The sequence below is a fragment of the Chelonus insularis genome, unplaced genomic scaffold (assembly GCF_013357705.1).
Source record: "Chelonus insularis isolate UGA/USDA-ARS -01 unplaced genomic scaffold, ASM1335770v1 contig_93_pilon, whole genome shotgun sequence".
In the NCBI taxonomy this organism is placed as follows: domain Eukaryota; kingdom Metazoa; phylum Arthropoda; class Insecta; order Hymenoptera; family Braconidae; genus Chelonus; species Chelonus insularis.
The window spans coordinates 618227-631469 of NW_023276782.1; the positions used below are offsets into that span (position 1 = coordinate 618227).

General features: G+C 30.3%; 1 protein-coding gene across 3 annotated transcripts in view; it reads right to left on the reverse strand.

Annotated features, from left to right (window-relative positions):
• Dscam3 (Down syndrome cell adhesion molecule 3) overlaps window positions 1-13243 on the reverse strand; it is a 67080-nt gene that overhangs the window by 11897 nt on the left and 41940 nt on the right. For all 3 annotated transcript variants that reach the window (XM_035092385.1, XM_035092384.1, XM_035092386.1), the window contains exons 3-5: window positions 11212-11398; window positions 8868-9010; window positions 1469-1633 (exon numbers count right to left, since the gene is read on the reverse strand). In XM_035092385.1, coding sequence (XP_034948276.1) covers window positions 1469-1633; window positions 8868-9010; window positions 11212-11398 — 495 coding nt within the window. The remainder of the gene's footprint in view (window positions 1-1468; window positions 1634-8867; window positions 9011-11211; window positions 11399-13243) is intronic.

Sequence of the window (13243 nt, forward strand, 5' to 3'; positions counted from 1 at the left end):
TTAAAAATATTTTTAAATATTTCTTTTTCTATATATAATTAAATATTTAATATTTTATAGAAATGTCGTCTAATAATTTAAAAATTAATTATTTTTTTTTATAGAGAAATAAAAATAAGATAGGAAGATGATTTGAATGAAAAATTACTTCAAAATAAAACCGTCAAAGGGTGTTGTTTTACAAATAGAAAAAAGAACAAAAGCAATGAACAATTGTTGAGAGAAAAAAAAAATAAAACAAGAGAATTCACTTGGATGTATTCATATATGTCAGTAGAAGTACAACGTCCCCTAGTAAAAGGTCGAGAATGGATTATAATAAATATTAAACTATTGTTCATAATAAAATGTAAACTGAATGACTTGAATTAGTTGATAAAAAAGGGGAACATTCAGATTTTTATGTCACACAAGTGGATTTATTTGATTTCCATCGCCTATGTCTATTGTTTTCGTCAGCTTTGTTCAATTTTTCTCTCAAAAAGTATGACCTTTGGGAAATATTTTTCTGAAAGTTTTAAAGTTAAGACTAAAAATAAATAAATAAGATAACTCGACATGAAACATTGTTATGTCTAATAAAATAATAATATGATTAACGTAATAAAGAGATTATAAGAGAATCATGGTGATTGTCAACGCGAATATTATACCATGAGCAGTGAGATTGAGAGGCTCAGCAAAAAGCTTATATAGTTTCTTCAACGTTACTATTCATGTATACATCTCCTTTTCTTCTAGTAACACCCATTTAAAGTTGTTTTTATCATCTCTTTTATTTTCTTAACTGCTTAAAAAAATGTCTAAAATAATTCAAAATACCAACTAAGTGTTTGTCCATTTATTTCTAATTATCTTATCATAAACAATTACAGAGATGACTAAAAATTTTAACAAAGTGGATTCTAAACTAAAATCATTGCTATAATTACAGATGTTTAGGATAATAAAAAATTGATTGACAATTAAAATTCATTTCCTGGCTTTTTAAATTAAGAAGTATTTTAAAATAATTATACTAAGAGTGTAAGGTTTTTCTTAAACTCTTTAACTGTAATTAAGTTGTAAAAACTACCAAGCTAACTCAGTAAACATTCCTTACTGAAATCGGGTCAAATAAACTAAAAAATTTGATCAACTGAACTCCTTTAACATTCTCATCATTGTGAACTACTTGACTTTTTCGAGAAACATAAAAGTTTCAATTAAAAATAACATATTTCAATTTTAAAATGAAGACTAGCTTTTGGAAATGAATTTGTTTTTGATAAAAATGTCTAATAAAAATAATTATCTAACAGAGTTGGTTTTGAAGTGATTGATGAACAATCGATTGTGTTCAATAAAACACTTTGAACTGTGTTATTTTAATTCATCTTTATATTTTGAATTAATGATCTCAAAAGATACAAATGTTTATGAATGTAAGTAGTATAATAAGGGGTAAAATGGTAATAATAAACTTTACCAGTATCTATGCTTCCAGGTAGTAAAATGGCGTCATCTCTGTACCAGGATGTGACTGTAAGATGTTCCTTGACGTCCTCTCTCGCAGTACAAGACAAGACAGCATTGCATCCTTCAACAACTGGCGATCTGTTTACCCTGACGTCGTATCCTGACACGGTGAGTACTGTAATGGAAAGTTGAATGAAATGAACGTCACACGGACCAACTAAAGTCAGTGAAAATGTGAAAAGGAACAAAAGAAAGTTGTTTAGGGTCTAGATTGGTACTAGTCTAGAACAAAGTAAAAGCTGTAATGCATCATCAGATGGAAAGAAAATTCCAATATGTTATATTCTGGCATACGTTCATTTTTTTCCATGCTTCAAAGCATTCGGTCAAATTTATCGCTGTCGCAAGGAATAGCTCGTGATTGATTGCTATCCAATGAGCTACGACAAAGAGGATCACAGAGATATAGCTTCAGTCAGATAAATCTATATTGCTTGAATCTCATACTATGTGTACTCCATTTTGTTCAACAATCTATCATTTTCTTTTTTTCTTTCATTTGTTAAAATATAAACCACAAAATAGTAATTTTTTATTTACCCATGACACGCAAAAATGAAGGGATTGGTGATAGCGTTGGAAGAAGGATGATAAAGCGATGACGGGGGAAGCAAATAAAATCATGGTGAAACGAGACGGATGATGTAAAATGTGCAAATGAAGCCAATATACGAAAATTTCCATCGGAGCATGGCAAACGTGGAACTCAGTGATATTTTTCCGTTTCACAGGGATTTGAACTCGTCTACGAAGGATGTGAAATTCCTTGAAATACCGAAAATTAACTTTTCTCTAGTCGATATCTACCTTCTAAAAAATTGCCTCACGTATCTCATGAATTTACTCCTACCAACAAAATCCGTAAAGTAGTAAACTTTGTTAATAGTCATACTTTTTTTTTCTCTTTTTCTCTTTTATTTCAGACTAAGGGTAATTGGTAGCAGTTTCATCTAAGAAAAATTACTTCAACTATTATATTAAAATTTTAAATTTATTTTTTATATACTTTAGAAAAATCTATTCCTTAGTAACAATTTTTCTTCATCAATGAACACCATCAGTAGAAAATTCACTGAGATAATTTTTGTTCACATTTAATATCTTTACTAGTGTCAGAGAAGAAAGATATATTTATGAAAGTAGTCATAATTTTTATTCTGAATCCAAGACTTATCTGATGTTTATTTTTACTTAAATTTATTTTTTTTTTTCTCTTTTACCTTTTATATAACTCCTGAAGATGTGAAATAAAAATTCACGTTTTTAATGCATCGTCTGTAGGTCTTTACTTATAACTAAATGCACCCTGCTAAAATCCCCTTTTTGGCAGGTCGTCGTGACCTATATTTTTCCATAGCACTTGGCGAACATTTTTGATTGTACATGATAATACAAAAGTCTTAAAAAAAATATTCAGAATATTATGATGAAAATTGCTGATTTATTATAAATATTATCATGAGACTAAGGGTAATTATTTTAATAACTTTTACGCAATTTATTTAAAAAAAAAAAAAATTAATAATAATGAAGACTTTAATGAATATTTTCTAAGTAAGATAAAAGCGTCGACTAAAAAAAAACCCTCGAGAGTCTTGACGAGAGATCGAGTGGGTGAAATAAGAACAGAGCCAAAGAGAATAAAGGTAAGAGTAAAAGCGAGAAGGGCTGTCACAAAGAATAAAGCTTAACAATGAGTATATGGCCTCTTAAAAGAAAAAAAAAATAAGCCCATTGGAGAGTCGTTTGGTCCAGTGCGATGTCATTTTAGATAAGTTGGTTCCTTTCAATCCCGTTTAGTCGTCTTTAGCCTCTACGTTCTCTTACATTAGAATCATGAGATCTTGGAGTCGTGATAAAATGTCGTGATAGACTATAGAATGAAGGAAAACATTCAAGAGTCGCGCAATCACTTATGCCTTTTGGATGCAGAGGGTTTTATGAGAATAAACTACTGCAGTTTGTGACATACAGTTCTTAGTTGCCTGAGGATACAAATTGAATTGCCAAGAAGAGGAAAAAGTTTTCTTCTAATTAATTATGCTCTTTGAGTGAGACTTTTCATCAGTAAATCAGAAGAGAGAAATTTGTGGTTACACATTCTAAAGTGTTGAAGTATTGAGAGTAGATTGTTTTCTGTGATTAATGATTTCATTTAAATTAATGGTTTTTTATATTATTTCATTTTTTTAAGTCATTCATTTTCTTTTATATGAAATTGATATTTTTAATAATATTACAACGAATTTTAATTTATTATATAATTGATAAAAAAGAATAATTACTCATTTATTAGAAAAAATTATAATTATTTAATAACTGGAAATATCGTTTAGATTTCAAAGCAATTTTTTTTATAATAGATCATTAAAAAGAATTAATTAAAAAAATATTTATTCATCAGTATTTGTAATATTCGTTTGCTTCAATTGGATGATCAAAGATTGTAATCAATTCCCTTTAAACATTTACCATTGAAACTAACGGTAATTTTTTCTATCTGTATCTACTCGTTTTAATCTTTTCCTTTACAGCGATGAAAAAGTGGAATTAAAGTGAAATGGTAAAAAGGTAAGAGAAAAAAACTAAAATTTAGATGAATGCTAGGTTATTCGTTTAAATAATTAAATGCGTAATTACAAGCTAAGAAATATATTTTAATGAACGTTACTTTGCAGAGGGTGTCTTTTGAAGAAGGTCACATAAACACAGTACTTGATGTCTTTCCACCGACTGAAATATTAGAGAGAAGTAAAAGAGAAGTGAAAAGGATTCGAATAGGACAGTCATGCCGGAAGAACTGAAATAAGACATGTTGGACACTTGTCACAGACTTGTTTGTCCTCATGATTCTCTTGCAGTTGTGTAAATAGGCAGTAGTTTGTTCTTGTTTAGTTTTTTTATACTTTTGTCATTTATTCTTGTCTTAAGATTCTGTTAGAACCCGTATAAAGAAATTTCATTCCCCTCATAAGACTATAGAAAACGTTTGGGGACCGAATTGATTTTTTTTGAAAATTTTCACATGACAAAATGAATGAAATGATAATATTTTGGCGAAAAGCTGTAAATTATAAAAATGTGGATAACTTCTATGCTAATAGTGGTATGGGGTTGATCAAGGGCTCATTTAAAAGATCTTGACGGAAGGAAAAGAGTCGATATAGTAAAAATCATAATTGTCGCGAAACTCATGCTAAAATTAATGCAAATTCCCGTTTTACCCCATTTTAGGAGTGAAATAATTAATTTTTCATATGTTTGACCTGATTCCGCATTTCTACGCATCAAGACGAAGAGAATGAGTGGTCGATCATCGAAATCGGACAACTTTGATTTTTCGACCCGAAAAAATGGCAAGTGGTACCCCTTTCCATTTTTTTTGGCCAAAAAATATAAGTACTCCGATTTTCAAGTTCGACCACTCATTCTCTTCGTCTTGATGCGTAGAAATGCGGAATCGGGGCACCGCCCGGAAAAACTCACTTTAACACCCTCAAACAGGGGTAGAACTGGATGCACATTAACAATCATCATCCCTTTGACTTTAAATCCTTATAACTCATGAACGGATAGTCCAATTACCGTTTTTAGGGACGTTTTGAAAAGCTGAAAATCTAAGCTAAACATATATATCTCTGAGAATTGTTTAAAACATTTCTTTTACTCTTAAAATCGCTAAAATATAAAAAAAATCACATTTTTTTGGGACTTTGCCAACTATTTTGGCAAATTTAAGGGTAAAAGGAATTTTTTTAACGATTTTTATGCATATGTACTTTTAGCTTAGATTCTGAAGTTTCCAAATACTTCTTGAAAATTATCCTTCGATAATTTTTCCACGAGTTATAGAGGTTCAAAGTCGAAAGTAGATGATTTTTTTACCCTTACTTCGACTTTGAACATCTATAACTCTTATACAAAGCATCCAATAATAATTATACGGAGGTATTTGGAAACTTCAGAATCTAAGCTAAAAGTACATATGCATAAAAATCGTTAAAAAAATTTCTTTTACCCTTGAATTTGCCAAAATAGTTGGCAAAGTCCTAAAAAAATGTGATTTTTTTCTATATTTTAGCGATTTTAAGGGTGAAGGAATTTTTTTTAAATAAATATATGGATATCGTCAAATACCTTAGATTTTAATGCTTCTAAAACGTCCCTAAAAACGGTCATTGGACCAGCCGTTCATGAGTTATAGGAGTTTAAAGTCAAGGGGATGATAATTCGTAATGTGTATCCAGTTTTACCCCTTTTTGAGGGTCTTAAAGTGAATTTTTCTGGGTGGTGCCTCGATTCCGCATTTCTACGTATCAAGACGAAGAGAATGAGTGGTCAAACTTGAAAATCGGAGTACTTTTATTTTTTCGCCAAAAAAATGGAAAGGGGTACCACTTGCCATTTTTTCGGGTCGAAAAATCAAAGTTGTCCGATTTCGATGATCGACCACTCATTCTCTTCGTCTTGATGCGTAGAAATGCGGAATCAGGTCAAACATATGAAAAATTAATTATTTCACTCCTAAAATGGGGTAAAACGGGAATTTGCATTAATTTTAGCATGAGTTTCGCGACAATTATGATTTTTACTATATCGACTCTTTTCCTTCCGTCAAGATCTTTTAAATGAGCCCTTGATCAACCCCATACCACTATTAGCATAGAAGTTATCCACATTTTTATGATTTACAGCTTTTCTTAATTTTTCCATACGGAGAGATCATTAAGACTGGTCTCTATTGTTTTATCTTTCTAACCAATAGCTGAATGTTACTAATTTTCTACCAACTAGTGAGTATTAATTTATCAGTCAATTTCCCGAGTAAAAATAAATGGACCCAAATGGAGCTCGAAGCACGCCTAATCTCAGCCTAAAAATATTTTCTGTGAGTCTGAAAAATGATTTAGGCTCGAATCGGACCTCCTCTGGGCGTGCCCAAAAACTGATTATTTTTACTCCGATTTTTAAATAATTAGTCATTAATTCCACACATTAATTGCATTTTAATTCAATTAATATTTCATCAACTAGACTTTCCCAATCTAGCATCCAAAATACAATTGTACTGATAATAATCATCCTCATCAATAAACCATTCTTGGTTTGATAACTTCATGCAGCATAAATTACCAGAATCAGAATCTATTTAGATTAGAAGAAGATTAATTCGTAAAGTACTTATCCAATTTTTCAACAATTTTAATTCCAAGTCTAATCTTTATTATTCAAATACTCTAATTAATGAGTCAAAAGCTAAATAATGAATGATAATTTAATAGAGTTATAGTTATTTACTTTTTATTAGCTACCCAAGATTTGTTTCCCAATAAACATATTTAATACTGTACTGAGTTTCAAAGTTTGCTAAAGAGGCAGTCATTTAATATTTAATGAAACTTTACTTAAATGCTAGTATACCAAATATATATTCAGAAATAAAATACTTTACTGACTCTCTCTTTTTTTTTACTACTATTGACGTATACTTCATAAGCAAACATTTTAATATGTTCACATATTATCAATAACGTATAGAAATATTGAAAAAATTTTAAGAGGAATTTTTTGTTATTATTTAGCGAACAGGAGTAAACGGAGAAAAAGCTACGTATACGTATCGATTGGTTTCTGTCCATGAAGAACGTTGAGTTTTCAAGTGTGCCGACAAGCTCAATGTCCCAGGCAAGAATCCTGATAACAACCCTAGAGCTGTCTTTCATCGAAAAATAAGCAATACTATGGCTGTCCAGTTTCATTATGTTGAAAATGCATTCTCTCAAATATCATGAAAGACTCTGTCAAGTGTATCGACTATCTATTTTCTTTTGACTATGGTTCTACTACTTATAACACAGGCTACATAATGTTAACAGACCATAACTTGTTCTTTTGATATATTATATTCATAAAAACAAAAATAATGCACTTGGGAAATACATGTAAAGTGAATGCATCTTGTCGTAGCCGCACTTGAATATGTTATAAAAAAAAAAATGCTTCGTTTTTTGAAAGTTCTTTGGAGAAATACGAATAATAGTCGTTATATAATCGAGCATCATAGAAATTGAATGGAAAAAAATTGAGAAAATATTCGAGAAAACACGTTGTCACAATGTGAAGCTTATCACACAAAGTAGCACGTAATCAGCTATTTGAATAGCATCTCACGTAGGCTATAGCAGCTAAAGTTTTGTCCGATCGTTTCTCTACTACGTTTATGATTGAATATTTTTTAAAATGCTTTTTTATAGAACTGGAAAATTGTTCTCGACTTCACTGCTTTCGTAACGTGTAAAATCAAACAACAATAACATATACAGTATTTAATAAATGTAGTTGATGATGAATATGTTATCAATTTTATGCAAAAAAAAATTTTTTAATATTGGTATTTGATAATTATGAATAAAAAGTGATTAATTTTAATAAATCTGTATAGTTAAAACATCTATGAATATAAGTAGAAGAGATTGTGATATTGTTTGATTAAAACTATTGTTATATATATTCTAAGTAGACTGATAACAAGTTAGAAGTTTAGCAAAACACTACAAATCAAAACATTTAAATAATACATCAGAAGTACATCAAATTCAAAATTACTATGAACAAATTTTAGATTTGATAATACTTAAAAAGGGATTGAAAATAATAGCAAGGTATTATAGTTTGTTGATGGTAATTCAACATTGAATACATTTCAGTTGTGTTCATTCCAACCCACTTGAAACTTACAGTGCAATAATTTAACTTCAATCAAAGTTATTCTGAGGTAATAAAAGTGTTTTTAATTTTGGAATAATATATATTCACACTATAAATTAGTTGAAAAAATACATATATATTCCTGTATCTAAATGAGTTGTAAAAACTATATCGAAGTGTATTTTATCGTTTACATTGTTGGTAAAGATGAAAGCACGTCGTCGTATTCGAATTCAATTGCCACGAGGGATGTAATTGGATCTGAGTGTCTTCAGGGTTGAAATTCAATGTAAGGAAGTGGCTTGATATTTCACGGACGTAGTTGAGAGGTTGGAGATTAGGAAAGAGGTGAGATTACCTCCCGGCACGTGCAATACTGCACCCGGAAATTTACGGTGTGAAAATGAAGGTGGGTTGAGGTATATATGTAGATACATAAAGTGTACTTGTTAGCATAGATAACGCGAGATTAACATAGGATACAGGCGATTACTTGATTTTCAAAATTTCTCAAAATCTTACTCTTCAGATACATGAGATAAATAGATTTATAAATAGTTGTTAATAAACTAATTTTAGTTATCATTTTTATTCTAATAAATCATTGATGATTGTTACAGGATAATTCATTAATGACTTACCGGCTCGAAGAGTGACTTCTCTTGATAGGACAGTTCCAACAGAATTACTGGCTCTGCATCTATATCTTGCATTATGAACCTCTGCTCGAAAATCCTGAGCGAGAAATGGAGGAAAGTAGAGCGTCCCGTTACCCAGTAGTTGTCTGAAATAACAAACCGTCAAGGTTCTATTTGGCTCTTGATAATATTTGCTTTTACTTCATATGTGATTGAATTAACTCAATAGTTTTGTCCTTCATATTATCTACTACTGATTAATTCGATCGTGGAACTTCCATACAATAGAATTGATGTTCTCACAATGTATTGTTGATAAGAATTTTAAAAATGTAATTGTTGATAAATGATTGTTATTTTATATGATATGGGTAATTAATTAGCTATAATGATTATACAGCAGAATTGGTTTTAATGTGAACAATTAAATTTAAAATTATTTCATATTTGATCAAGCATGATAAAAAATTATTATTTTCGATGAATTAAAGTACTATGTATAATTTGATGCAAGGATACATTGCCAATTCAACTATGAATATTCATAGAATTCCCATTTCTGCCTAACATTGAGCAGATATTAGAGCTGGTAATGATGATAGAGTGAATGATATCACTATGAATATACCATATGGATTTATTAATTGAAATAGAATAAAAATATTGTGGAATTATTGAAATATGATGAATGTTTAAGGGAAGAAATATTAAATCAAACTGGAAAAAAATAAAATCGAATTTTGACGCCGGTTTAGACTTTAATTTTAGATTTGTAAAAAGTGCAACTATGTTTCTGCGTAATAGCCACGTTTTGCTCATTATTGAAAACGAACGGATGCATCGAAGAAAGCCGTCCTGCTTCCGGAAATTGTGCAGACTCGCTCGAAAATTTAAAATGTCTATTGAGTTCGTCTATGGAAAAAGTTTCAGCTTTTTTAACATCTATGATGACAACTGTGACTTTATACATACAAATGCATGGAAAAATTTTTCGTTGAAAATGTCTCTGGATAAAGTTTAGGTGAAGAGAGTTCTTTGACGAATATCGAAGTAGAAACTGCAACCACAATGCTATATGAGTACGCGGCGAAACCTGAACTAGAAAGAAAGAAAAATCTCTTTCGCTGTAGTTATCACAGTCACTCGGGGATGTATAGAATTTTTCTATGTCCATCGAAGGAATTCTATACATTTTTGAGTAACTTTGTAAAACATTAAAAACATATATATATATAGATGAAATAGTGTGTCAGCATAACTCTAAAGGATATCTCATGTTGTCACTAGAAAACCTCAACAATTATTTGATGAAAAATTATTGCCATCTTATGGAGATTTTTTTCTTCATTTAATGGAATATCCAACTCATAAATTTCAACTAGAGAATGAGTTTACAATACCTAAAAATACTCTACACATAACAATAAAATTTATCAAGCATAAAAATAATTAGGATTTGAAGATATCAATGTAATCTCTAAACCACAAATTATTTTTATTATTATTATTATTTTAGTCCATTTGACCCTTGAATAATTACTATTGGTCTGAATCTAAAAGCGCATAATCAAAGAAGAATATATATTTCTATTCGAGGTAGTATGACGTGGAAAAATTGTAGTGTAAGCTACAGATAAAATAGTTTTCAAGTAATTCGTCCACATGTCATAATGTCCCTCAAGGAACACTCATATGTCGACGTTGAAAAGTCTAATGGATTATCTAGTGAAAAATCATTGAGATTGATTTTTTCGCTTTGCTTTTTCAACTCTAAAAGGTCATAAAAAAAAGAAAAAGCTGCAATTTGTTTTATGTTCATAGATTAAGGATTTTCTGTGGTGAAATCATCCCTTAAAGTTTTATAGTATGCCCATTTCGAGAACGACTATACTACGGTTGATGGAGAATATCTTGACTGTTTTCAACTTGGACACTTTTTATCCTTCGAAAACAAACAAAAGGATGATTCTTGTTGGTGGTATTGATTTTTTCACTGTCCACAATACACTTGAATTTTATTCCAATCAATATATGGATGTGGTTTATTTAAAACAGCAATAATTTGACAAGACTGGTGAATGATTATCTAGAAGATGATTAACTAATGCATATTCCAATTATTGAATATACTCCATTCCCTTCAACATGTCAAATATTCAGGAATCATCTGTTTTCTCTTTACCTCCCGTCTAAGCAGAAGGATATTGAGAAGGAAAACCGTTGAAGCATTTCGATTAACTTGAGGAAATGATTTCCCAGTTACACGAAGACTTATTCTAGTGTCTAAGAAAGGTGTCAAAGAGTAATACGAAAAGTAATGATGAGATGAAGAAATAAAAAAGCTTACCTGAGACCTGGAACAGCTGTAACTATTCTCTGATCTGGACTAGTAATCCATGTAACATGAGTCGTAGGACTTCCATGAGCTGAGCAACTTAATTGTGAACCTGTTGTGTTGGAAAATACTAATGTGCTAGGTGGTTCAAGCACGAACACTGGACCCTGCTGACCGAGTACTGCGACACAGCTGCAAGCTGAAATTAAAATATACTTTTTCTTTTTTTCGAATAATCAATGTCATTTTAATTTTTAATTCTCTCCTGAGAGGTCAGGATTAAAATTTGAGATGAATGTGCCTAGTGCTGATCATTCTCTTGAGATTTATGTACCTCAAGGTGACAGAAGTTCCCATTAAATATGTAACCAACCCAAGAAATCATCTATTTAACTTTATTCTAATTATCTTTATTAATTATGACATTTGAATAGCTGACATTTTTTAACAGTTCTTTTTTATTAAATAAATAAGTAGTTGCAAATTTTTTTTTCCTGATCCTAAACCACTTCAAAGTTCATTGTTAATATGTTCACTTCTATCTGAAGATAATCCTGCCTATAAAAGTTTGAATTGAGCATTGTGAAGGCTATGTTTCAATTTCTAATAAACCATCCTTAAAGATGTATCCAGCTTTGAAATTAAATTACCAAACTCCAAGATGATAGCACTGAATAATTAAAATATCATATCGTTGTTGAATAATATACTGAAATAATTCAGCAGAGCCTAACTGAAACTAAAATAGGATTCATGACCCAGTAAGTACGACGAGTAATGGGTCAGTGAATAATTGGTGAGTAGAAGCAAGTTGATGGATGAGGGAGAAAATAAACAGAGGAGAGGCGATTGGTAGAAGGGATCCAGAGGTTAATCCTCGATTACGTTTATCCATATTGTAATGAGGTGAGGATTGTCTGGTTTTCATTTGGACTAATAGTCAAATAATTTTATAGCAAACACAATTCTGTGAGAGATTATACCGAATAAGCGAGTATTAGGTTATTTAAATAAATTGGTTCAGCTTCTCTGCATTTTCGTGTGACAGGTCGATGGATATGACCCGAGACGAAAATATCGAGATTCGCTTTAACGGAAAATCGATATCTAGAGAGTACCATACAAATAATTCATCGGTTGAATTATTTAGCTGGTCGACTTCTCCTTCTCTCTTTCTCTCACTGAGTCAAGTTTAAAATAAAGTTCAACTAATCTTATAAATGTTAAGAGATGTGATAATTATTGTGAAAAATAATCAGAAAAAAAGTAATGATAAATTAATAGTTTTAAGCAAGTAATTGAACGAATTTAACATCACCTCTTGGGTTTTCTAAGTTTAGATCAGGTTTTAATTAAAAATCATTACAGAATTCTTCTGGAATGAATTAATCTAATAATTTTCGAGTGCCAGAAATACTTCACCTAGTATTTCTGGTTTATCAAAAGGTAATAATACTCCAAAACATCTCTAACGCGAAAAATAGTTGGAACTATGAACAGACTCAGAGCCAACCATCACAGTCTTGCTGGCTCTTTCTTTCAAGTTAATTTATTAAGCCCATCTAATTGTAATTGTGCTATCACACATGAGACGCAAATCATGTCTTGTGATATTACCCATTATATAATAAGGAGAGAGATATATTCATATCAAAAATGAATAGACTAGAGCTGAATCTTCATGAAGACATAGTAACGTACTTGAAGAAACTGCTTAATCCAGGATACTTTCTAATTTACATGAACACTCAAGAGGATTAGATCTTATTTATGTAATTCTAAAAATTCTTTTTCAATTTTAAGTAATCCATATGTTGATGTATGGCTGGATAACTTCTTTTCAGAAAATGTTGAAGGCTTTCAACATTTAAAAATTACGAGATATTTTTAAAATGTTGTTATTATACTATTATCTTTCTTATAAATACATTTAGATGCTTCAATGTTGATGGATATTAATTAATTGTTTGATATCTTAAAAAAAAATGTCTAAATGTTTGGAAATTCATCCAGTTGTAATCTGGACATTATTCAGAATTTCAAT